The sequence below is a fragment of the Littorina saxatilis genome, linkage group LG6 (genome assembly GCF_037325665.1).
Source record: "Littorina saxatilis isolate snail1 linkage group LG6, US_GU_Lsax_2.0, whole genome shotgun sequence".
Lineage (NCBI taxonomy): Eukaryota > Metazoa > Mollusca > Gastropoda > Littorinimorpha > Littorinidae > Littorina > Littorina saxatilis.
In genome coordinates this window covers 23,235,916-23,262,604 of record NC_090250.1, presented here as the reverse complement: position 1 = coordinate 23,262,604, position 26,689 = coordinate 23,235,916, and the positions used below count along the sequence as shown (strand labels likewise).

At 42.3% G+C, this 26,689-nt stretch overlaps 1 protein-coding gene across 1 annotated transcript in view; it reads left to right on the top strand.

The window, feature by feature from the left end:
- The first annotated feature begins 407 nt into the window (after positions 1-407).
- Positions 408-26,689, top strand: part of LOC138968788 (uncharacterized) — a 64,848-nt gene continuing 38,566 nt past the window's right edge. Inside the window, exon 1 of the mRNA XM_070341431.1 lies at positions 408-828. Coding sequence (XP_070197532.1) covers positions 753-828 — 76 coding nt within the window. The 5' untranslated portion in view covers positions 408-752. The remainder of the gene's footprint in view (positions 829-26,689) is intronic.

Below are 26,689 nucleotides of genomic sequence, written 5' to 3'. Positions count from 1 at the left end.
GGTTGGTTTGCTTGTTTTTTTGTTAGTAGTTTAAAATGTATCTACATATATATAATTATGTAAATCTGATCTCTCTCACCTAATTATGTGAAAAACGGTCTTTTGGTTTTATGTTATCATGCTTTCTTTTCCTCTTTTGTGCGGCTGAAAGATAAAGATGGGAAAATGCTTACAGTCACAGAGCTGTTATTCTTTCTCTGGTACCAGTAAAATGTCTGACACAGTCACACATACACCTGTAGGCTATATCACAAGGAGGGCGGAAACTGAACTAACCAGATTAGCCAGCAGACAAATCGAACAAAAGACAGGTAAGCACTCCGCCCATGTATCAGGTTTGTTACTGCAAGTAACATGCACCTTCACAGATATTTTGCATGACAGACGATCTCCCTCAGGTGTGTCACATTTTCGCGTGCCTTTTGCCGCGGGGCCGCTTTTTGTGTGTGCCGGGCAGGTGTTGTCACGCGACACCGCAGGGGCGCGAGACAGGCGCTGGCCGCTGATTGGTCGCCGGCCCTTGACTGACAGGGGGGTGGGAAGGAAGTTATTCAGTCAAATCAAAATGGCTCAAGCCGACGTTGCGTGAAACTCCGTCAACTCTGTCTGTGTGCAGGCAACTTGTTGGAATGAAGACTCTTCGCCGACTCGTGCCTGTGTCTTCTGTGGAGTACTGATCGACGACTTCGTCTGTGTGTGTGTCTGTCTTCTCATGATTCGTGCGCACGTGCGTTTGTGCGTGCGCTGCGAGGATGATACAGCGAGTGTGGGGCTGGCGGTGCGGACTCCTTCAAGTTCTCGTCGTTCTGTCGTCTGCTGTGGCCGCAGGTAAGTCGAGGAGTTATGTCCCTTTAATGGTGTGTGTTGTCAACGTTGTTGGAGTTTTGTGTGGTCGTTCTGCAGGCGTTTATGGTTGGGGTTGGGTGACGTGGGCATTTAAGGTTCCTGTTTGTTGATTTATTCAGTGTGGTGAAGTGAAATGCGACTCTCTCTCTCTCTCTCTCTCTCTCTCTCTCTCTCTCTCTCTCTCTCTCTCTCTCTCTCTCTCTCTCTCTCTCTCTCTCTCTCTCTCTCTCTCTCTCTCTCTCTCTCTCTCTCTCTCTCTCTCTCTCTCTCTCTCTCTCTCTCTCTCTCTTTCGCAGATCTATTACCCTCGTTAAATAAAGAATTGTTCTTGTTCTTGTTCTCTCTCTCACTCTCTCTCTACATGCGCGCGTGTGGTGTGTGTGTGTGTGTGTTCGTGTGTGTGTGTGTGTGTGTGCGTGTGTGTGTGTGTTTATTTGTTGCACATCCCATTATGAGGTATATCTAGATTACCATTGTGCATGCAAGCTTGGGTGAAACTGAGTCTCGACCAGATATTTCACGGAAGCAAAAAATACATGCATTAAGAAAAAAAATCAACCATAAAAAAAAGCATAAACTACCGAGGGGGTGTGGGTAGAGGGTTGGGGTAGAGATAGCAAAAATGGCAATACGTACAATATAGACCGTTTTCAGTTTTGTAATGTGAAGCTAAAAGCTTCTGAACGTAAACAAACATTTCAAATTGCGGCTTACACACGTTACCCACTCTACCCTTATGTTTCTCAGTCACCTCTTGCCACCAAGTCAAAAAATCTTTTTTTTCCCGAAGAGAGCAAATTAAGGCCTACCCTTTTATCACAGTGCGTTACCCCCCTTTCACACTGGAACCTCTAATTAGTTTACATAGACAGCAGGCATAATAGCGCAAGTTTACCTGTCGCTGGCATTCAGGTGACAGAAATTTCAGCACTTGAATAGAAAGCTTTTTGAACGCGTCAGAAATCGGACTTCTAACACTACACTGAGGTACAAATGTTTATAATTATAGCTTAATTAGTTGAGCCATGGTTTACATACGTATATATGCTGTGTGGGTGTGTGTTTCGTTCGTTCGTTGGTTACTCCTTGCTTGCTTGGCAGTTGGCTCTAGTTCCCTTCTTGACATAAGTAGTGATTATTTAATTTTATTGAATGTGAGAACAAAACAAAAAGGGATCGATCATTAGACATGATCCAATTTATATTTTGAATATATATATATATCTACATCTTTGTTATTTAATCAAATTAATGTCGAAACTAAATGGCTGATTATAGGCAGATGTAGTTTATAATATATGTTAAATATATGCATCTTTATTGATGCATATGTTGAATATCTACATCTTTGTAGTAGGTTTAATTTGTTTATTTAATGTCGAAACTAAATGGTTGATTAGGCCGATATGGTTTGTATGTTCAATATATATACGTCTCTATGTAAGATTTAATGTATTGTTCTGAACTTTTTTTTTCAATTCAGGGTTCAGAGTTCATTACTTGTATTGTCTTTTTTCTTCTTTTTTGTTAAAGTTAAGTTTCAACTGTGTCTTATTCTTTAAAATACGCTGCACTGTCTACATTAATTTTGGCATTACAGTGGTGGGGGGGGGGGGGGAGGATATCGCCTCTATCGTCTGCTGCACAAAGTGTTAACAATAACACGAACCATTATCTTGTGTTTGAACATAAATGTGCGAGGGAACAAAACATTAAACAACAAACTAATTGCACCTTGATTCCTCACTCTTTGTATGGCTCAGCCTGCACATTGTATGGAAGTGATTGCGGCGAGAAAAAAACCGCTAACGGCTTTTAAGAATCTGTTCCGTTTTAAATAAAACAGCAGCCTTTTCATTGCATCGTGAGGGACACAAGAGTCAAAAATGGGAGGAAAAGCAGAAGGGACAAAAGAATGCACTGACTGACAGCAACTCGCATTGGGTGGCCGGAGAAAACCTCAATGCGACAGTCGAGTCACGCTACGACACGGCTTAAAAAAATGTCCATAAAAAAAAATGTGGGTGGGGGGGGGGGGGGGGAGTGAGAGGAAGGTGGGGGCAGGTGAGAGAGTGTGAAGGGGATGGGGTTGAGAATGAGAGAGAGATGGGGGGGGGGTGAGGTTGTGAGAGGGATGAGATTGAGAGAGGGATGAGATTGAGAGAGAGAGAGAGAGAGAGAGAGAGAGAGAGAGAGAGAGAGAGAGAGAGAGGAGGGAGGGGGGTTGAGAGAGATAGCGAGGGAGAGAGAGAGAGGGGGGAGAAAGAGAGGGTTGAGAAAGAGAGGGAGAGAGAGTTTTGAGAGAGAGTTTTGAGAGGGAGAGAGACAGACAGACAGACAGATTCAAAGATGACCCTGTTCGCTGCCAGTAAATTTGTGTATACAAAGCATTCACTTGTATTCCGTTTCAACGTTATTGTGTTCAGGTGCATGTTCGGGTTTTTGCAATGATCAAATCATTTCCCCGTTCACAACAGTGAAGATTTATTTATTTATTAAGGAGATTTCTATAGCGCATAACTAAAAGCACTATGCGCTTTACAATATCTTTAGGTATAAGCACACGCTGACATAATCTGATTAAATAGAACTTAGCCTAGCAAGACATACTAAGAACACTAAACATTTGAGTTCATACAAAAATAGAGAATTAAATTAAATACTGGACAAACGATTAAAATAAGCTTAAGGCCTACACCAACTGCATTGGGCTATTTCAAATACAAAAGTTTAGTTAACTATAAAAGGCAGTGCATAAAAAGATCGGTTTGGTTTTGCATTTTAACTGTCAGCGTGATTTAATGTAACGTTTTGAGCTGTGGCAACGTGTGTGTGGTCGCATTTTGCACAATGACGGAGTCCCTCGTTTGTTCTGCATGAAAATAAAGGACACTAAATTAAGATTAACTTCTTCTTCGTTCGTGGGCTGAAACTCCCACGTATTTACGTGTATGACCGTTTTTACCCCGCCATTTAGGCAGCCATACGCCGCTTTCGGAGGAAGCATGCTGGGTATTTTCGTGTTTCTATAACCCACCGAACTCTGACATGGATTACAGGATCTTTTCCGTGCGCACTTGGTCTTGTGCTTGCGTGTACACACGAAGGGGGATAAGCCACTAGCAGGTCTGCACATAAGTTGACCTGGGAGATCGGAAAAATCTCCACACTTAACCCACCAGGCGGCCGCGGCCGGGATTCGAACCCTCGACCTTCCGATTAGGAGGCCGACGTCTTACCACCACGCCACAGCGCCCGTCATTAAGATTAACAAGGTCAAGGATTTGTTGATGAATTAAAATGGTAACTGACACTGTCAATGCAATCTGAGAAATTAATTCAGAACAACAAGAAATCCCACTCTGCACACAAAATATCCACACTGTAGATATGTATTCATTTGGCATGTGTCCAAATGGCGGAAAGATGCTCTTATTGAACATTGAACATTTTCAGACATGAAAGTATTTTTTAAGCCGCCTTTTTAGGCCAAAAAAAAAAAAAGGTCTGTTTACGGTAACCCGACCGACCCTAGTTTTTTCGCGCGACCCTAGACTTTTTTTTGGCGTTTGGGGAAAAAAAAAATCTTGTTTTTTTGGCAAAATAACGTAAAAATATGGTTTTTTTGGGAAAAAAAAAAAAAAAAAAAATCCCGACCTACCGACCCTATTTTTTTGGCCTATGTTACCGTAAACAGACCTTTTTTTGGGGGGGGCCTTATAGCTTTCACTATGTCTGTTTGTTTGTTTGTTTGTTTCTCTGTTTGTCTACGAATTAGACTTGTATCTCTGGTACTCTGGTTTTTTTTAACATTCACAAAATTCCTACTGTTCACATGATTCAGGCAGGCAATAGATGCCCCATGTAAAAGCTTGGGGCGGATCTATTGCTGTGTACAAGAAGAAAAGTATGTATCTTCAAAGATGACCCTTTCTCATTCATACTATATAAATCCGGTTGCACCTGTCTGTTTGTAGCCAGAAAGGTTAGCGGCGTTTTATGTGCCTTGCAGCTGCAGGAAAGTGGCACTGTGTGGAACTTTCACCTGTCGAATTCACAATGTGTTTTGTCCGCTTCCGTTGCCCGAGACTTTGAATGTTACATTAAAGTCCATTTGAACCGCCGGGCGGGAGAAATTACGAATCCTTGTTATTCAACAAATGCTAATTTAACTGCAGTTCTTGAAGGCGAAGGAAAAGTTAACTTTGGTACAAATCTGATTCTGCCATGCAGACAGAAAACATTTGGAGGCATTATTTTGCGAGTTAAGAAATTAGTGCTGACAATTTCAGCCGCTCTGGGGGTGCCTAGTGACCCATTTAATCTGATTCAGCAAATTCCAATACACAGTTTAACTTTAAATAGATTTGGGCGTAGTTGAGTTCTGCTCAACTTGGTCTGCAATTACAAAGATGGAACTTTAGGAACTGTAGGCGACATTTGTCTGAAGCTGCTAACGCCAGTGTTTAAAGTTGGGCTCTCAGTCTCATATTGCAGGATTTGTTCGTTGCTTTGGGTGCCCAGTGTTGCTTTTAATTATTCTCCCACCTTGGCATCCAGAAGCAACAGAAAAGTCGAATTGACTTTGCTGCCTTATGAACGCCAAAACAATCCTAGCCGTTTCACTTCGTCGAGGACCGAAGCAATTATATGACTTCTAATTTTAGTGCAAAATGTATTCAGCAAACCCAATGTACACAGTTCCCACGCAGTCTGTCAGCCTCTTTCTTGTACAGAGTTTAAGTCATATTTTGTTGTTTGTTCAAGGTGCTAATCAAAAACTAATTTCGATGGCAGCCCCTACAGTTTTTGCTGATGACTCACATTGGAAAGAATGCTTAAGACTGACCTTAGCGGGTGTTTTGATAAATCTGTAACTGGTGACTGCCATGTGTGTGTGTGTGTGTGTGTGTGTGTGTGTGTGTGTGTGTGTGTCTGTCTGTCTGTCTGTCTGTCTGTCCGTTTGCCGTGTGTGCCTGCGTGCGTGCGTGCATGTGTGTGCGTGCGTGTGTGTGTATGTAGTGTGTGTAAGTGTGCGTGCGTGCCTGCTTCTGTTTGTCTGTCTGTCTGTCTGCCTGTCTGTGTGTCAAGACGAGACCAAAGAAAAAAATGCAACTGGATGATTTGTACAGGTCGATAACCTTTCCACCCCAGCTTCGATTCGCTTCAGCTGCTTCCCCTAATTATGCGGTGATGAAGTTAACGCATGGCTGATTTTGTTTGTCGCCTGTGGGCCTGATTGCTGCAGTCAGGCATGTTGTTATTGTCAATGGATGCAATGGGATTACAAAATTAAGTGGTTTGCTTCGATTCTTCTCCCTCCCCTCTCTTCCTCTGTCCCTCTGTATGTCTAGGTCTCAGTGTGCCCCACCACTCTCTAGGTAGAGGGTGCTGGGACCCCCAATTGCAATGTTTAGAGGGTACCAAAGCCAGCAGGACTTTATGCATTTTTGTGAGACCTTCACAAAAGCGTTATTTGTCACAAGATATTTTTTTATATCGCTTATATTAATTCGTAAGTCTTTGTCGGTACCGATTCGTCAGAAAGTGTTCTCGTCTTCGAAGTACAGCCAAGTGTACGTTCTTGTTTATGTTGCAGGGAAACTAGCAGACTAGGACCGCTGGTACGCGGCATGATAACCCCCTTCAAGAATGTCTATACGTGTTTTTGACCCCCCGCGGGTTAGGGGGAAGAATTTGCCCGATGCTCCCCAGCATGTCGTAAGAGGCGACTAACGGATTCTGTTTCTCTTTTTACCCTTGTTAAGTGTTTCTTGTATAGAATATAGTCAATTTTTGTAAAGATTTTAGTCAAGCAGTATGTAAGAAATGTTAAGTCCTTTGTACTGGAAACTTGCATTCTCCCAGTAAGGTAATACATTGTACTACGTTGCAAGCCCCTGGAGCAAATTTTTGATTAGTGCTTTTGTGAACAAGAAACAATTGACAAGTGGCTCTATCCCATCTCCCCCCTTTCCCCGTCGCGATATAACCTTCGTGGTTGAAAACGACGTTAAACACCAAATAAAGAAAACGTGTTTTTGGTTTCTAGTGCATGTAGGACGCCGGGACGCGCAGTCTTATGAGCCCTGGGCAGATGCGCACGAAGCAAAAGTGGGTGAAACCCAAAAGGACGAGAACAAACCGAGGGGTTTGATTCGTTGAAATCACAAAAGAATCTCAATTACAACCAATCCAACACCGTGGCAAACTCCCAGCCGGGTTGGTGATTTGCTCGAGCCCTGCTGTCTGTATTGCTTTTCTTTGCAAGATGGTCAGCGTCTTAGACAAACTTCGAGTCTACCCCTGTTATCAGTACACGCCGTGTCTGGTTCAGCTAATTTTCAGTGTACAGTCACTGAGTTCCTTTTCTCCCTTCATTCAGACCAGCAGCAGGAGGGTACCTGCTTGGCGCAGCGGGCGATGGAATTGCCCGTGAAAGAGTTCTTTGTAGTTGTGCAAATAGATTGATAATAACGGGTGTAATGGTAGACAGCGCTTATGGTGTTGTTGAAAAGCCTTGTGTTAAGCGGCGGTTTAAGTTAATATATGAAATACTTTCTTAATAGAGACTGGTGGCCATCTCTGAAGTTAATGCACACACTCACAAACATTTAAAAAAAAATCTCACTCTACGCAGAAAGCAACATCGCGTACGTCGAACGGAATTGGAGACTTTAGTCCGGGATAAACTGTACCCTCAATGTACTTTATCCCGCACTGAAGTCTCTTTACTCGACTCTTGCGTACCGACCAAGGCCGCTGATTTTTTTTTTTTTAGCGTATGTCTAAATGTACGGGCGGGGATATAGCTCAGTTGGTAGCGCGCTGGATTTGTATTCAGTTGGCCGCTGTCAGCGTGAGTTCGATCCCAGGTTCGGCGGAAATTTATTTCAGAGTCAACTTTGTGTGCAGACTCTCTTCGGTGTCCGAACCCTCCCCCCGTGTACACTACATTGGGTGTGCACGTTAAAGATCCCACGATTGACAAAAGGGTCTTTCCTGGCAAAATTGCTTAGGCACAGTTAATAATTGTCTACCTATACCCGTGTGATTTGGAATAATAGGCCGTGAAAGGTAAATATGCGCCGAAATGGCTGCAATCTACTGGCCGTATAAAATTTCATCTCACACGGCATCACTGCAGAGCGCCTAGAACTGTACCCACGGAATATGCGCGATATAAGCGTCATTGATTGATTAAATGAAGGGATAGCCTTACCCCATGTAAAAGCCTGACCAGATCAGAGATTGTGAGCCCAAATCGTTTGCACGTAAAGGACTATAAGTATGATATTATGCCCTGAATTTCTTTGTCCAAGACACACGACGAGTTTCTTTCAACCAGAGAAGGGCAATGGGGAGACTGTCTGCAAGATATTGGAACACCCCTTAAAATAAATGTGTCATGCTCACCTGCCTTCCTTTGTTTGGGGGTCCAGACGCCTTGCTGTGAGACGTTTAATGCTTCTGATATCCCCTGTCTTTTGTCATAGGGTCGGCTTGTTACGGTTATGAATATCATTTCAGTTTTATAGGAGAGAGGGAATGACAGTTTAATGTTAATATGCCGGCGGTGGCGTGCGCACTGTATGCATCAACACACACTGTCACATATTCATGCTTTTATGAATGGGTTATGTCGTGAAATAGTGTTTGTGTCATTTTGTAACAGCTCTGAAAAATTCTGGTAGTCATCCTGCATACATTTACAAAAAAAACTAGCTCATAAACAACGGTTGAAAACGACGTTAAACATCAAATAAAGAAAGAAAGAAAGCTCATAAACAGGTCTGCTTTAATGAATGGATTGTAATTTATCGTGGAATAGACTTTGTATCACTTTTTAAACAGCTCTAAACGATTCTGGCGCAATTTTTGCTCCTTTGAGAAAAGGAAGAAGAAGGGGACATCCATTGTGAGTTACCTTGAATGGTGTGGAAGGGAATGTGTGTAATGAAAAGCTGTCTTATCTTAACAGGCATTTTTCTCGTAAACTAACCCTTTTAAATCGAGCTGAGAGTTGTATAATTTGGACATTGAGTCATTATTGATAAGTATCACATGATATAAAACTTTCACTGCGTAGCAGTTAATATAATCTTTGGTACAGGTCTACATTCACAGCTGAAACGTTAACAGGGAAGAACTAGTACTCTGGTAGACACTGGAGTGTGGTGTCGAAATGTTCTGTTCACATTGATCGTGAGAATGACGTCGCGACAGTAACATATAAAGTAATGATCATACTTATTGGTGCGTTATGATGTGAACGTTTCAGTTTATATGCTTGATTACCTCATACGTTCTTTATTTATCAGGCTGAAAAAGACAGAAGGCGATTTAGACAGGTACCCGGAGACAAACACGTTTTGAAACTTTTACATGCCATGCCTGAATTTTTCCCCTACGTTTCAGTTTATATGCTTGATTTGCTCATACGATCTTTATTTATCAGGGCTGAAAAAGACAGAAGGCGATTCCTAACGGTATTCAAAGGCATAGAAGCTTTGTAACTTTAACATGCCATCCCCGTGTCTTCCCCAACGTCGTGTTGAATTTTAGAGACCACCAAAGACCAGAAGTAAATTATACATGTATGTAAAGCAACCTTTTTCTATTCAGGTTTAAGTGGTCTCATGGACACAACGTATTCTATTTCAGGGCAAAACAAGCGCACGACAATTGACAGACAAATGCTGCATACCACGACAAATTTGAATATCCCTACATGCGCCAAACTGTCCACCCCTTTTCAGCATCCTTGTTGATACACTCCCCTGAATTCGTCCATTTGTCACTGTTCACAGTGTCTATCAGAGCTAGTCCACCTATTGTATAAATCACTGTCACATACTTCTCGTACAAGGTTTTACCCGAACAGGTACAAAACAGAAAGTCATCAATTCTTCGTTAATATCTAAACAACGAAGTGACTGTGGTAAGATGAACAAAGTTTAAAAAAAAACCAAAGGAATACTGTACTCACCGATACAAGAACGAGACAAGATGTTACTTGTCTCGTTCTTGTATCGGTTAGTACAGTAGGCCTATTCCTTTGTTTTTTAACTCAATTCTTCGTTGACAATTGCATGTATGCAAGTGCTAGGCCAGCTAGGGCAAAGTCTACAATGACCTGTTAAATTTCTTCTGTGCGTGTTTCTCAGGCATACAGTTCGTTCATATATATATATAAATCAATCCAGGTGAAATCCACAATTGATAAATGGAATGGCTAGAGACAGACGGAGAGACAGAAAGTCACGTGTTTGTTTTGAAGCGCTTTTGCCGCTACATGCAGCTTTTGGTGTAGACTTGCTAGCAAACTAATGAACTCAAAAATGACATCGACTTTAGGTGTCAAACCGTTAACACTCATTCATTTCCCCCTTTTCCTCTTGCTGCTGCTTGTAGAATCTTGCCAGTCAGATAATGGGTTGAATACTGTGCATTCTTTTACAACGTCCAGTCATGCGGAGTGTTTCCACGAATCGTGTTAGTCGGTAATCACTTATCAGTTTGATATTCCTTATTCGTTATTTTTGTAGCTGCACCGACAAGGTACCATACTATCGTTCTGTTTTCTTCTGTGCCCGAGTTGCTGCATTATTTCCGACTGTTTTCTTGTAAATATTCTTTAGCTAGGCATCCAAAGTCCAATATCACAATTATAATACACTGCGAAATATATCCGTAAAATGTTACCTGTCATTCCAAAAGATCGTGGTGGATTTAAGCTTCTTTTTTTCTCTCTTTCAATTCTGCTACATTTGGTATGGTGGTGGTTTTTAGGCTTTGCTATGAATGTGAAAGTCAGCTTCCAGTCACATCCTTTCTGCCTATTGGTACTCGATTCATATCCACAAACGGTTAAAATCCGATGTCCGCCTTCGCTCCTATTCCTCCAATACTCAGTCTTGCAACATTTCCGACCGCCAAAATACTAATAATTGTAACCCTCTTTTCTCTCAGTTCAGTTCTCGTACAGCGTACACCCGCTACTCTACTCATGAATAAAAGCCGGCTGACATTGAAGCATCTGACGTTCAGACCATCACCAGTTAATGTACCTAATAGACTTAGGTATGTACAGAATCCTCAGTTAGTTCACATAGATCTGACAAAGAAGAAAGACCAGCCTAAAACGAGCGTCGTCTCCTCAGTCTCAAGGGGAGGGGCGGACATACGAGGGACGTATGACACGCGCAAACGACGCTACGGCTTACGGGAGTGAAAATGTCTCTGTGCGTAACAACTACTTCAAGACGATCAACGGGCTTTGGAGCTCGGGAAGCCCTCGCCAAACTCTCCAATCTCTCCCTCTCACCTCGCTCGTCAAGAGTCGGTGGCTTAAAGTGGTTGTCAACTGCATCTCGAATTTAAGTTGTTTGTGTTCATTTGCAAGTGAGGCTGTTTTGGAAACAAACTGCTTTTCGGTGAATTAAGGTCGGAGTTCCTATGAGCTGTCTGCGGACCGTATTGTTGGCTTCTCTTCACCCCCGCCCCCCCCCCCCCCCCTCCCTATCCCTCCGGACCATTTCTTGCTTACTTAGGTCCTTTGCCCCTTGCGGAGAACGACGTTTCTTCGTCACACTGCGCTCTGGGCTAAGAGTGTTCTGAATTTTCTCAGTGACTCTGACTTTAAATGACATGCAACTGTAAAGGTACTTTCATGGTCATTGTGACATAAGATTGATATGACTTTTTAAAAAAATTTTTTTACAGGTACGCAATGATAGAATGAAAGAAACTGTTGTGCACATTGGATTACACAGACACATTAAACGACTGTTTATGACAATGTAACTGACACCGACATCATACAAAGTAATCTACAGGTTACAATTAAGCAGTGCGTGTACAATTAAATCGCGGTTGAATGTTCGTGATATTGCTTTTTTTAGAAATGCTAAATAAAAAAACTCATGGAATCTTATTTTGGATGTAGCTGTTTGCATACATGTATATTGTTATGGAAGCTGACACAAGTGACAGGCTTGTTGCATATATTGTAACAGAGGCTTACAGGCACGTATCTTTAACCTCCAAGCAGAACACTAAAATGAATTTTTTTAAATTATTATATAGACATTTTTGGAAAAAAATTGTGAAGCTTTATTCATGCCGTCTGGATTATGATTGTCTTACAGTTAGAATGTAACACACGTATGGTAGTGTCGTCTGTGTTTTTCTCGTGTTCTGTGTCGTAACACTTATTAATACATGTTTACATGCATGTATAAAAACGAAGATGTTGCGTGACTGAAACATAGTCTGCATCAGCTGAAGGTTTGACCCGTAACAAAATAGTAGTCTATACATAGGTGTCATCTACAGCCTCGTTTCATAGCTCTTCAAGAGCACTCGATAAGCGTAACAAAAGCTCTCATCTCCTAACAAGAAGAAACAAGACACAGTCGTGTTAGTTCAGGGTCTCTCAAAACGTGCTGAAAAAGGACCTAGACTAGCACTTACACGCACCGAGTCAACCAGAAAGGTTTCCCGTTGTTTGCCCCGGTCGACGGTTCGAACCTCCAGATTCCGTAGATTTCTTTTCAGGCGCGTACGGTCTCTGTTTTCCCATGATGAGTGCCCGGGGAAATCCGAAACCGCTTGACAACGCTGAGATGGTCTGTCCACAACTTCAGCGGGTTCTGTTTGTGGGAACGTGACCATAAGGAGCAGCATTGAAATCGCCTTGGATGGTTCCTGATCTTTCAACCTTCGATCCTTCGCGCCGGGAAAGGTCCCGGGGCTGAAGTGTTGACCAAACAAGCAAAGATCTGCAAGTTCGGTTCAATTACCTGCCCGTTAGAATACAAACTACGACTATACCTGTTTAGAGCGTGCATGTTTTTGCTACTTGTCCGTTTGGACGGAGGAGTGATATATATATATGTAGATTGTGCTTTTGTTGTGAAGCTTTCCAGTTTAAATCAGTTATTAACAAACAGAAACACATAATCTTCTCTCTCTCTCTCTCTCTCTCTCTCTCTCTCTCTCTCTCTCTCTCTCTCTCTCTCTCTCTCTATCTCTCTCTCTCTATCTATGTCTCTCTCTATCTATCTATTTCTCTCTTTATGTCTCTCTCTCTATCTATTTCTATCTCTCTCTCTCTCTGTCTCACACACGCTCACATACGCGCACATACATACACGCACGCACACACACACACACACACACACACACACACAAACACACACACACACACACACACACACACACACACACACACACACACACACACGCACGCACGCATACATATAACAACATACCAGTTGATACCTGGTTTCAGCATTTCAAAGTATTATTGGAAAAAGATGCAATTGAGGCTGAAGAAATTGAATATGAAGACGATGAAGGTATTTTGAATCGTCCTATTTCAAAAGAAGAAGTTTTGATTGCAATGAGAAAGTTAAAACCTCAAAAGTCTGCTGGGCCTGATGTTGAAAAACTTTTATTCTCCAGGGATTGATTTTTTGGTACACTTGTTTAATTTTTTGTTTTCCAAAGGTGTATTTCCTGAAAGTTGGACAGAGTCAATTGTTATCCCTTTGTTTCAGAAAGGCGATGTGAGTGATCCAAATAATTATCGTGGAATTTTGCTGTGTAATGTTAGTAGCAAGGTCTATAGTACTGTGATTAATAACAGGTTACAAGAATGGATTGAATGTAATAACAGTACGGGGGAATATCAAGCTGGTTGTAAGAAGAATTATTCCACTATTGATCATATGTTTACACTTTTGGCCTTTGTACAGATTCTTTGAATCGTAAGCTGTATGTTGCCTTTATAGATTTTGATAAGGCGTTTGATTCCATCAACAAAGCTTTGCTCTGGCCAATTCTGTTAAAAAAATGGTAAAAAAGGGAAACTCTTTCGGTGTGTGAAGAGTATGTATGATAATGTATAAATAAAAGTGAGATGTGGAGCAAAGTTTACGGATTATATTAATTGTACATTTGGTGTTAAACAGGGCGATGTATGTAGCCCAGTTTTATTTTCTCTCTTTATTAATGAGTTAGCACTTGAGATAATTGAGAATGGAAGACATGGTGCCACATTTACTGATGATTATTTGGAATTGTTTATTCTTTTGCTTGCTGATGATTAATTTTATTGTTGTTATCAGAGACTGTTGTGGGTCTACAGACTCAGTTAAATAATTTACGCAGGGCAGTGTCCTCTCTTCATTTAAAGGTAAACATGAGTAAAAGTAACATTATTGTGTTTAGGAATGGTGGATATTTGAGTGCAAGGGAAGGTGGACATATGGGGAAGATATTTTCCCTGTTGTAAACGTGTATAAGTATTTAGGAATATTATTTTCAACTCGACTCAGTTTAACTGCTGCCTGTAGCGATCTCTCAAGCCGGGCCAAAAATGCTCTGATGTGTATTATACAAAGATTATCTGTGCTTAATAATAATAGTTTGAATGTTTTTCTGAAGTTGTTTGTTTTGTTTGTTCGTTCATGGGCTGAAACTCCTACGGCTTTTAAGTGTATGACCGTTTTTACCCCGCCATTTAGGCAGCCATACGCCGCTTTTGGAGGAAGCATGCTGGGTATGTTCATGTTTCTATAACCCACCGAACTCTGACATGGATTACAGGATCTTTTTCGTGCGCACTTGGTCTTGTGCTTGCGTGTACACACGGGGGTGTTCGGACACCGAGGAGAGTCTGCACACAAAGTTGACTCTGAGAAATAAATCTCTCGCCGAACGTGGGGACGAACTCACGCTGACAGCGGCCAACTGGATACAAATCCAGCGCGCTACCGACTGAGCTACATCCCCGCCCCTGAAGTTGTTTGACTCCCAAGTACAACCGATAGTACAGTATGGTGCTGAGATATGGGGACTAGATAAGGCTGGTCTGCAGTGTGAAAAAGTTCATTTATTTGCATTGAAGAAGTTCTTGGGAGTCCAAATGTGAACACCTAATGACCTAGTATATGGCGAGACAAACAGATATCCAATATATTTAAATTCTATTTTAAGATGCGCAAGCTATTGGTTGAAACTGTTAAACATGGAGGCGCACAGACTTCCTCGTAAATCATATGAAATGTTGTATAAAATGGATGAGAGTGGTAAAAAGAACTGGGCCTCAAGTGTCCGTTGTAAATTGTATGAGTATGGTTTTGGTTTTGTGTGGTTGAATCAGGGCGTTGTTAATGAAAAAGATTTTTTGTGTGTTTTTAGGGAAAGGTTGGTCGATTGCAGATGGCAAGAGTGGGATTATCATATATACAAAATAGTGATAGATTTGCTGTTTATCGGACATTTTGTACTGTACATGACATTAAACCCTATCTTTTGTTGAATATGGATAGACATCTAAAGTTTATTATGACTAGGTTTCGATTAGGTATTTCAGAAATTGCTGTGCATTCTAACCGATATAAAAAACATAATGCCGATCAGTTGATGTGTCCCCTTTGTAAAGAAAAGCAAGAAGATGAAGTCCATTTTGTTTTTTGTTGTCCATACTTAAACAGATTAAGAGAAAAATGTATCCCATTTAAATATTATAAAACCCCAAGCACTTTTAGACTTAGCCTGCTCCTGGCCTCACCTCAAGAAACTGTTATCAGAAATGTATCCCTGTATTTGTATAAAGCCTTGAAATTAAGAGATGTTGTAACCTCGTAGTTAAAGACTGTGTAATATATGTTTTATTCTGTAGTGTTGTGCGATTATTATGTTATTATGTTGTACCTTTTCTGCACCTGATGAGTTATATTATTTGCAACGTGAACCGTTTGTTCACACTCATTCATAAGGGGCTATGGCCTATTGAATAAATTATCTGCGTCTCTCTCTCTCTCTCTCTCTCTCTCTCTCTCTCTCTCTCTCTCTCTCTCTCTCTCTCTCTCTCTCTCGCTCTCTCTCTCTCTCCTTCTCTCCTCTCTCTCCTTCTCTCTCTCTCTCCTTCTCTCTCTCTCCTTCTCTCTCTCTCTCTCCTTCACCTCTCTTTCTCTCTCTCTCCTTCTTCCCCTCTCTTTCTCTCTCTCCCTCCTTCTCTCTCTCTCTCCTTATCTCTCTCTCCTTCTCTCTCCTTCTCTCTCTCTCTCTCTCTCCTCTCTCTCTCTCTCTCTCTCCTTCTCTCTCTCTCTCTCTCCTTCTCTCTCCTTCTCTCTCCTCTCTCCCTCTCTCTCTCTCTGTCTCTCTCTCTCTGTCTCTCTCTCTCTGTCTCCCTCTCTGTGTGTCTCTCTCTCTCTCTGTCTCTCTCTCTCTGTGTCTCTCTCCCAAGGACAGATTGTAAGAAAAGGCGTAGCCTTAAATCTTAATCCTTATTAAATAAAGTTCAATTCAATACAATTCTCTCTGTCTCTCTGTCTCTCTCTCTCTCTCTCTCTCTCTCTCTCTCTCTCTCTCTTTTTTTTATCAAGCTATTATTATTTCGCCTGTGTGTTGCTTATCATATTGATCAATTAACAGTGATGTGTTTCGGTATTGAGATGAATGTGAAAAAATGCATCCATCTTCAAGTGGGCCCCATTTGCTGAAACAACCCTTGAAACTCTCTGTCTCTCTTGTCAATAAGGACACAGACCAAAGTACATGTTGGACGAATGCGTGTTTCAACAAATGAGTTCGACGTGTTTGACATGCTGCTGCCAACAGATAGTTGTGCAAACAATCTTCTATTTACCCTTCGTCCCACGGCTTCTTAAAACACTGCGCACATTTCTCACGCAAGAAACAACCTGGTGGCTACTTTCCTTCTATTCTGAAATCTTTCTTTTCCGGAGTGTTGAGTGTTATTGGTTATGTCAATGTATGACGGTCCACCGTCTTTCGCTGAGAGGAAGTTTTTTGTGTGTAGGAGTTTGAGCTGTGGAGTGTTATGTTATGTGGCGACTCTGTGTGTGTGTGTGTGTGTGTGTGTGTGTGTGTGTGTGTGTGTGTGTGTGTGTGTGTGTGTGTGTGTGTGTGTGTGTGTGTATGTGCGCGTATGTGAGCGTGTGTGAGACAGAGAGAGAGAGAGACAGAGAGACAGACAGAGAGAGAGATTTTTGTTTGTTTGTGTGTTTGCTTAACGCCCAGCCGACCACGAAGGGCCATATCAGGGCGATGCTGCTTTGACATATAACGTGCACCACACACAAGACAGAAGTCGCAGCACAGGCTTCATGTCTCACCCAGTCACATTATTCTGACACCGGACCAACCAGTCCTAGCACTAACCCCATAATGCCAGATGCCAGGCGGAGCAGCCACTAGATTGCCAATTTTAAAGTCTTAGGTATGACCCGGCCGGGGTTCGAACCCACGACCTCCCGATCACGGGGCGGACGCCTTACCACTAGGCCAACCGTGCCGGTCAGAGAGAGAGAGAGAGATAGAGAGAGATAAAGAGACAGAGAGAGAGACAGAAGGAGACAGAAGGAGAGAGAGAGAGAGAGAGAGAGAGAGAGAGAGAGAGAGAGAGAGAGAGAGAGAGACAGAGAGACAGAGAGACAGAGAGAGAGAGAGAGATGCTCAAAAAGGTGAAACGCCTGCTGTCACAAAAGATGAGCCACCTTGCAAGCTGAAAAGTAGATACGTTTTTAAATCGAAAAAAAAATCGCAAGTGTGTTTTGCATCAAAATAAAGTCCAATTCTGCAAATTGTGAATACAAATCTCTGTCAGTGTGTTGCAAGTCACCGCGTTTTGGTTTCAAAAAGGAAAGTACACTCTAGCTTTAATTTTTTTTCATATATATCTACGGAGAAAAGGTGTCAAACATTAAAACGAAACGGTAGGTTTTCTGGCCAGCTGTTGACATTTTAGTTTTGAAAGTCAAACATTCACCCTACAACTAATATAACTATTAACTTAGAACCCGGTCTATTTGTGGAAAAGAAAGTTCAGAAAGATGCGCAAGCACACGCATGCAGTAACAATGTGTCGCAGCATGACGAATCAGAAATAGGATCGACGCCGATAATCTTCATCCGTGACATCTCTTTGTCTCGCTTCATTTATTCTTATCTGCGTACGTGACGAGTTAGCCTGGACGTATGTCAACCATCATGGTAAGTAGGGGTAGTGGCGTAGGGCTGGATCTAAGGGGGGGGGGGGGTCCCTGGGTTCTGGAAGCCCCCTCCCCACACCTTACCCGGCATAATATGTAGCTTTTTTTCTCAAGGAGAGACGCAAAATATCACTTTCAACATAATTATAAACTTCAATTGACACCAAGACCCGCCCTGTGGTGGTTAAACTTTCTGCACATGTGTGAGTCTGCTGAAAACCAAGAGGGAAAGGAGGAGGTGTCTTGTACAGCTTCATACAATACGGCGCTGGGCATGCACACAGTGGGGTCAGCGGTTGGACACCAAATGAAGTGTGATGTGTGTGTGTGTGTGTGTGTGTTCGCCCCCTCCTAGGCTGACCTCCAACTCCAAACTGTCGACTACACCAACACTGACCTCAAAAACCTCATTTTTTCTTTCAGCAAATGCGACTTTGTTTTGTAGTTATTCCAATGCTATGCTGAAAAATAACATTAACATCCAGGTGAACTCCGCAACCCACTGTTTCTCGTTTTAGTCAATGCGAAAGCAAAAGCTTTCAATATTTGACTCGAAAATGCTTGCATTGCTGCTTTTGTGTGTCTGTGAAGGGACACCTTTGTGTGGCGACAGTGAGTCTGCCTGTGTGCTCTGAATGCGTGCATGCAGGTATGAGAGAAGATTTAGTGCAGGCAGCTGGCTTATCGGGATACAATTTGAATGAAGTGAAATTGGATCAAATTGATTTTTTAGACTCTCGTTGTGTTTTTCACTTGAGAGAGACAGACAGACAGACAGAGATAGGCTGGGGTGGGGGGAGGGGGTGGCAGAAAAAGAGCCAGGCGAAAGGCAGGTAGACAGCAAAGAAAACAGGGGTGCAAACAAAGAGACGAAAAGAGGAAAAGCAATGGTGCGTATCAAATGAGTATGTTATCAAAGAGAATGTGTCTTTTTGTCAATGTGTGTTTGCCTGATTGTTTGTTGTTTGCGGAAGCCAGGCCAGTTCTGTCCATCAATTCTTGCAAATAAGTATGTTGATTAGTTGGTGTGTGTGTGTGTGTGTGTGTGTGTGTGTGTGTGTGTGTTTGCCTCTGTGTGTGTGTGTGTGTGTGTGTTTGTATGCGTGTGTGAGTGTGTGTGTGTGTGTGTGTGTGTTTGCCTGCCGGACTGCCTACCGGACTGCCCGCCTGCCTGCCTGTGTTTGTCTGACTTCTTCAACTTTGAAGCAAGGGATGCTGTACAAGCACAAACCTGACATGCTTCCAGCATGAATCATTCATAGGTGAACAGTTGACGCCGTATTTTTAACACCGCGAATGGAAATCACTGCATCAATGAGCGATTGAAGGCGCGGCAGAAGGTGAGGCACGGCAACATCACAAGCTGTGTCCCATGTACAATGTGCGGCGGCCTATTGTATTGTTTCATCCAGCCCAACAGCTGCACATACCACAAATAACTTGGTTTTAAAGATAATTTGTTCATCAGTCTTGAGACGTCTCAAGTCAGGTCACGCTTTCGGCTTCATGTGATACCAAAATTGCACTTTTATTGTTTCGGAAAAAAACCTGTCGTTAATTAGAAGTTCTTCATGTCTTTATGTTTTGGGGTAGGTACTTTATAAAGCCGGGGAGACATTTTGCAGTGTAAGGGAGAAAATACACACAAACGCCCATGCCCGCGGTCACACACACACAAACATACACGCGCGCATATCACAATCTTGTTCTCTCGTACCGGCATCCTGAACTCAGGTCAAAATGAGTTCGGCTCATTCTCTCCCTGACCGCACGCTACAGTCCTACGCGAATCTATCAAAACAAAAATACAGAGTTATCTCCCATATGGTTTTTGCGAGCACTGATCTAAATTTGAGATCAGTGTTCGCGAGACGAAAATGATTGCAGATTGGCCGACTTCGACAGTGATCTCCGTTCTGTTCTTCACAGTGATGATAAAGACATCGTTCTAAGGTCAAAACAAGTCGAAATTTTGGGACTGCTGCCGGAAGGAGATTGTAATGTATGGTTTCATCACTGTCAACTGGTTACAGAAAAAAATCGTCTGCTCCAGTGAACGCCGAAACCAAACGGTTGATTATCACGTGACACTTTTGCCATATTTAGAGTTGTTTGCACAGTAAATACAGCCGCGAAAAATAGCTCGCTTGAAACCGTCTTACATATCAATTCCTTTGTAATTTAAAAATTACAAAACACCATGAAAAATCATTATCGAGGATCGCGAAGGGAGAGAATGAGCCGAAGTCATTTTGACCTGAGTTCAGGATGCTCTCGTACATGCTTCACTGCCGGTGTAACACGAGAAAATTACTCCCACGAGATTTTTACTCCGGAGTAAACATTTCGTACGAAAAAGTTACTCCCTTTACGAAAAAAGCACTCCCCCATTACACGAGAAAATTACTCCCCAAGACAGGTGAGTTCCGAGTAAACATTTCGTACAAAAATGTCACTCCCCTGACGAATAAATAACGAATAAATTATTCACCCCAACACAAGCTTTTTAACTTCCCATGCCAGGTGTACGACATTTTTACTCCCTTGTCCCCTGTTAGTCTTGGTGGTGGAAGGGATGGAAGGAGGGTAGCGCGACATTCGTGTGTGCGAGATCACTTATGGGCATTATCCATTCGCCCGCATCCCATTTTTGCGTACAAAATTTTTACTGGAAGTAAAAAAAATGGGGAGTAAAAATTTCGTGGAGGGAGTAATTTTGTCGTGCCTTGGGGAGTTCTTTTCTCGTACGAAAAGTGTACTCGGAGTAAGAATTTCGTACGAAATATTTACTCCGGAGTAAATTTTTCGTGGAGTAAAAATTTTGTGTTTCGTAGGTGTGTAAACGTGTGTTTTAGCGAACCATGATCGCGGCATTTTCAATACTGAAAACCAAACGAACCAAGTACTTTATCTAAGCTAGATATAAAATGGAAACAGTACCTTTAATGTACTTTGATCTTCACTTCTATTACAAGCACAGCTTGTTGCATATAGGCCTATTTACCGGGATACGCCGCTGAACCGAATGAGAATTGTTTTTTGATTTTACCACCCATGCTAAGAACGCATTATGGGTGTTGTACAGCATTCATTCCGAATACACTACAGTATCTTGTACTTTGAAGGTGGTATTCCGGACAAGATTGTTAACTGTGTAAAAGGGATTAAGATTTTTTTCAACAAGATTTAAAGTATCGACTGTAAAAGAATCAGAAATCTGCCTTTGACTTCGATACAGGTCATTTTAAAGAGTTGGCCGAGAACAAAACAAAGAATAATATCGATGTTGAATCGGTCTTGTCAGAAGTTTATTATATATGATCTCATGGCCTCTCGAGACAAGAAACATCCACAACCAAACAACCAACCTTACTTAGTCTGTATATTATTAGAGTTTTCTTGAGAGTAAAAGCTGTCACTTCAACACTACAAAAAAATCTTCTCGTGTCCCCTAAATCTGCGCCGATAAGGGACTTAGTTTGTACTTACTCTACAAGGGGGGGAGGATTATTAGCTCGCATAGCATTGATTTGATCTCGTTTCTCGGTCTCCACGAGATTGGCTTTTGTTTTACAAACTGATTGGTGCAGCTTTTGGGTCGTGACTCTGGCAAAGATAAGACGGAGGTAGGAAGGTTTGACACACTCTTAGCTGACTTTCAGGGTTGACACTTTGAAACGCACCAAGCCGCGCTGATTGAAATTGCGAACAGGTCGTGTTTGTGTTTGTTGGGGGATTCCTGTGTTGCGGTCGCCAGAGTGTTGAGGTGGAATGGCCACACACGTTTGGCGTGCGATGTGTTGTAGTTGTAGTTGTTGTTGTTGTTGTTGTTGTTGTTGTTGTTGTTGTTGTTGTTGTTGTTGTTGTTGTTGTTGTTGAATTAATAACCTTTTTGAGTCACTTGAGAAAAAGTGACTCTATGTAATCGGTCAGTGTTAGTCTGTCCGGCCGGCCGTCCGGCCGGCCGTCCGGCCGGCCGTCCGTAGACACCACCTTAACGTTGGACTTTTCTCGGAAACTATCAAAGCGATCGGGCTCATATTTTGTTTAGTCGTGACCTCCAATGACCTCTACACTTTAACGATGGTTTCGTTGACCTTTGACCTTTTTCAAGGTCACAGGTCAGCGTCAAAGGAAAAATTAGACATTTTATATCTTTGACAAAGTTCATCGGATGTGATTGAAACTTTGTAGGATTATTCTTTACATCAAAGTATTTACATCTGTAGCCTTTTACGAACGTTATCAGAAAAACAAGGGAGATAACTAGCCTTTTCTGTTCGGCAACACACAACTTAACGTTGGGCTTTTCTCGGAAACTATAAAAGTGACCGGGCTCAAATTTTATGTGAACGTGACTCATTGTGTTGTGAATAGCAATTTCTTCCTGTCCATCTGATGCCTCATATAATATTCAGAACTGCGAAAGTGACTCGATCGAGCGTTTGCTCTTCTTGTTAACATTAGCGACTGTCAACATCTTGCACGGCTAATATAAGAATTGTGGTAACGGACGCCTTCTTTGAGACAATATTTATCGTGTAAAGGATTGGGGTTAAAACTAGGCTCGGAACAAAATTCAATGATCGATTCAGCATAAAATCAACTGTTATTTTCAAAATCAGTGTCTCAGTCTTTTCAAACATTGACGGGCACTTAAAAAACGCAAAAGGTCACGACTACGAGACAGAACGAGTGGTCATAATTATCATGTAATGGAAGTCGACGCTTTACCAAAATCCTGCACTTGTCGTGGCATTTTGTGATTTTGGTCTTTCGAGCAGCTAAGATTCGCTGTTTCTTTTCAAAATTAAGTTGATCTGAGAAAGGCGAGGGTGAAACTCGAAAAACTCAGAGAAAAATGCATCCAATGGCCAGCACAGCACAAGCCGTTGACATAACGGCAAATCCCACGACCCTCAGAGCAGCTGTGCCTCCGACATAACATAAGCAAGTCCACTCGGCGGTCAACTGTTACGCTGTCCACTTGAGGTGTCAGGCTACTAATTGTCGTTAACTGCCCAAATCCTCGCGTCATTATCACTCTTCTTAACACGGCCTCCCTATCATTGTTGGTGATTTTCACCTTTAAATGAGATAACTTTAGAGAGGGGGGCGAACACTTTGCTAGTGTGGACAGTGAGAAAATACATTCTGAGCATGCAATAGGCTAGTACGTACAACAGAACCCATCTTTAGTTAACCACTTGTATCAGACTTCCACATTTTTTAAGACCTTGCTTTTTCAGATTTTCACTTCACAACATCTGAAAACACCTCCATTTTAAGACTCCCGACTTTTTAAGACCGAATACCGAACAACAGCCCGCGAAAAAGACATTTGGCGTTTGATGGTGTTTTGTTGTTGTTGTTGTTTTCTTATGGTGATTTGCACATTTCTTTCTCCGTTGCTCATCATTTTAGAATACAGTTTTCTTGAACTGTTTTTGTATATGCAGATTTTTTAATTTTCCGTGTCATCACATAGTTTAATTTCTGCCTATGTTTATACCAACTGGGCGTTTGCATGTATGTCAGTCTCAGTCAGACTGATAGTCAGACAGTTAGTCCGTCTGTCTGTCCCGAAGCGCGCCCTTGCTTTTCGACCTACGAAATGCTACAAGTTACTTCTCTGTCACAGACGTCCTTGGCAATTTATGACAAAGTCACAGCTTCTGTTTTTCTCCATTGTGTGGAAGAATTTGTTGATTAGTCCAAAGTTTAGCTTGATAAGCAGGATACAGTTTTTTTAAGCTGAGGCAGTGCACACATCGTCAGCAAACCCTCACCATACCGCCTATCCATGCGAGAGATAAGAAACAAGAATAATGTTCTTGTCAACATTTATCATAAACGTAGCGGATTTACGTCAGGTTTAGTCATGCCTCGCTGTCGGAAGGAATTAGATTAAATGATTTTATGATTTTTGTGTCACGATTATTTCATGCAGCATTAAACCTGTCTGTGTCTGTATTTTTATTCAAGAAAGAGTGAGAGAAGCGAACTTCATCGTGCAACTGTATCTTGACTGTTCTCTTTCTGCGCTTATTTTCAGCTCGATGTTTTTAAACATCACGAAAGCAGATTAATTGCCTGTCAAAAATGTCACAGTAACTCGAATCGCAGCAAACCAGACACAGTTGCAGGAGAAATGTTAGGATTAAAGACACAGTACACAGTACTTGAGATTCGGCTCACCATCTCAGATCTGGTCAGGCTTTTTTTCTGGCTTAACACCCTGAATGCTTTTCTGCAGAGTGACTATTTTTAATGAATTATTTCTTAAAAGCCACTTTATGTGAATCTGCAGAATCAATACATCAGGAAATTCCATCACTGAACAGGAAGCAGTCAGGATGTTAATTGGTGTTGGGTATGTGTCCAAGCGGAGGGCGGGTCTTATCCCATGTAAATGCCTGGCCAGATCTGAGATGGTGAGCAGGACTGTTTTAACGGAAAGGAGTGCTTCATTTTAAGTAATAGCTGCTCCCCACCTCTCTCTCTCGCTCTCTCTCTCTCTCTCTCTCTCTCTCTCTCTCTCTCTCTCTCTCTCTCTCTCTCTCTCTCTCTCTCTCGGTGCACTCTCGCTCTCTCTCGCTCTCTCTCTATCTCTCTCTCTCGCTCTCTCTCTCTCTCTCTCTCTCTCTCTCTCTCCCCGTCTCTCTCTCTCCTCTCTTTCTCTCTCTCTCTCTCTCTCTCTCTCTCTCTCCCTCTCTCTCCCTCTCTCCCTTTCTCCCCCACTCTCTCTCTCTCTCGCTCTCTCTCTGTCTGTCTCTCTCTCTCTCTCTCTCTCTCTCTCTCTCCCTCTCTCTCTCCCCCCCCCCTCTCTCACTCTCCTCAGTCCTTCGTTCCTATCTGTCCTTGCAGCTGACGGGGAGTGCTCGATATCCTGTCGCCTTCATGACCTTGCACGCCACACCGCGAATTAGTCAACTGGGTTTAAAGATGCTGTCACACGTGTCCTTCAGGGTTTTAACGATTATGTGTTGAAAAAATGCATGAAACGTGATGATATTTTAAATCAACACACTATGATCATGTCCGCAGCACAACGCGTTTGTGGCTAGACGCCTATGTATTGATTAACCAAGCGAGTGACCAATCACGACCTCCAAATCGCCTCAGTGTTTGTCCCTTTCTGTCGTTTTCTTCGTAACTGGTGTGCTATATTTTCTCCAATCGTATCTTTTTTTTCGTACAGTAAGTTATCTTGCGTTCTGTAGAGGTTACATGCCGAGTCTCAGTGATTATTAAAAATAATGGTCGAAGTTAGCGGATCATGAAAAATGCGAGCTTCAGCGAGCTTTTTCATGACCGCGAACTGAGACCATTATTTTTAATAATCACTGAGACGAGGTGTGTAACCTCTTTATTCCTCCTTTCTTCAGTTATTCAAAGAAAACAGGAGTTTTTGTGCGAAAGTTTGATCGAATCCGAATCACTCAACCAGTCAACCTGCGCAGGCGATCGACTAATGCGCGGTTGTATAGTTCCGTGCAAATCATTCCATTCTGTTTACACTTCTTGTCAGTTTCCCTGTTTTGGACTAAAATCAAGTACACAGATATGCTGTTATTCTGCTGTGGCGGTAAAGGCAGATATTGTGTGTTCTTTTTATGTTTTAGTATCGCTTAAGATAATGTTCTTTCGTCAAATGGGACTAGCAGACGAACATTTGCACCCGTGTTCCAACGTTAATTACTGTATGAAGTTCAGTTTTCTGGGGAAAATAGTGTATGAAACCGCTTTATTTTGTTTAAATTGATGAGATGTGTGCATTTGGTTGCGTGTGATCTGTTTATAAAATGAAATATTGTTAAAAACTGACCGTCGGATTGCAGTCAGTGTTGTCGAAGAAACTGCGTTAAAAGAAGGGGAACTACTCTTGTCGCTAGAGTATGAGTTACTTGCCTTGGGAATTTGCTTGTGATGAACGGTTTGTGCACAGCAGATCTAGATTCAGAAAACAACCGAACTCATGGATTTTATATGGAGATTCATGTGTTCAGGCCTGTAGTTGTTAATTTAAATGCGGTAAGTTTGTATCGTTTGCTCCAGAAATGTATACTTCGTACATTAGAGCGTTCGGAACTTTTCAGTCACAAAAGTAGTACCGAAACAGAACAGCTTCTCAACCCATTGCACTATCGAGGATTCAGGCTGTTGCTGGCTCGTTATTTGTTTGGTTGCTGGGTCATTATCGAAAAATAACTAGCTCTACAAGTTTACAGAGGTAAAGAAGCAGAGGGGGGAATAAGTCACTTTATTCGTCTGCTTGTTCTTAGTTCAATCCATATATATGCTTACGTGAACAAAGCTGTTCCGGCGAATCTAATTCAATCTCTTCAATCATCATGTCCCACTACTAGGGGAGATAAGATAATTGAAGTTGAGCGCAGTTTACTGCAACTTGCTAGAGGCCAGCCAACAAGCAGCATCTCTTAAAGTTAAACCATCACGACCGGACACTCCTAGACTGAGATGTCTCCTGAAGCCAATATTCTCCGTGGTAGCGAGCGGCTTGCCTGTCATCTTACGGCTCTTTAGGGGGAGCTAGAGGATTTGCGGCTCTAACCCGACAGCTGTTTCATCCGCCAACACCGGGGTCCCATTACAGTTTCAGCCTGGCCAGCTCAGCTCAGCCGCTGCATCAGTTGCCCGGCACATGAAGGAATTTGTCCGGCTTGACAAGAGTTAATCCTCCAGGAGATCAGGAGTTTGGTTGGCTTTTCTAGCGTTGTTTGCGGCTCCGGTGTCGTTGACTAAACGTGTGATGGGATGGGTTGGTGTTTGGGTTTCGTTAAAATTTGGGAGGA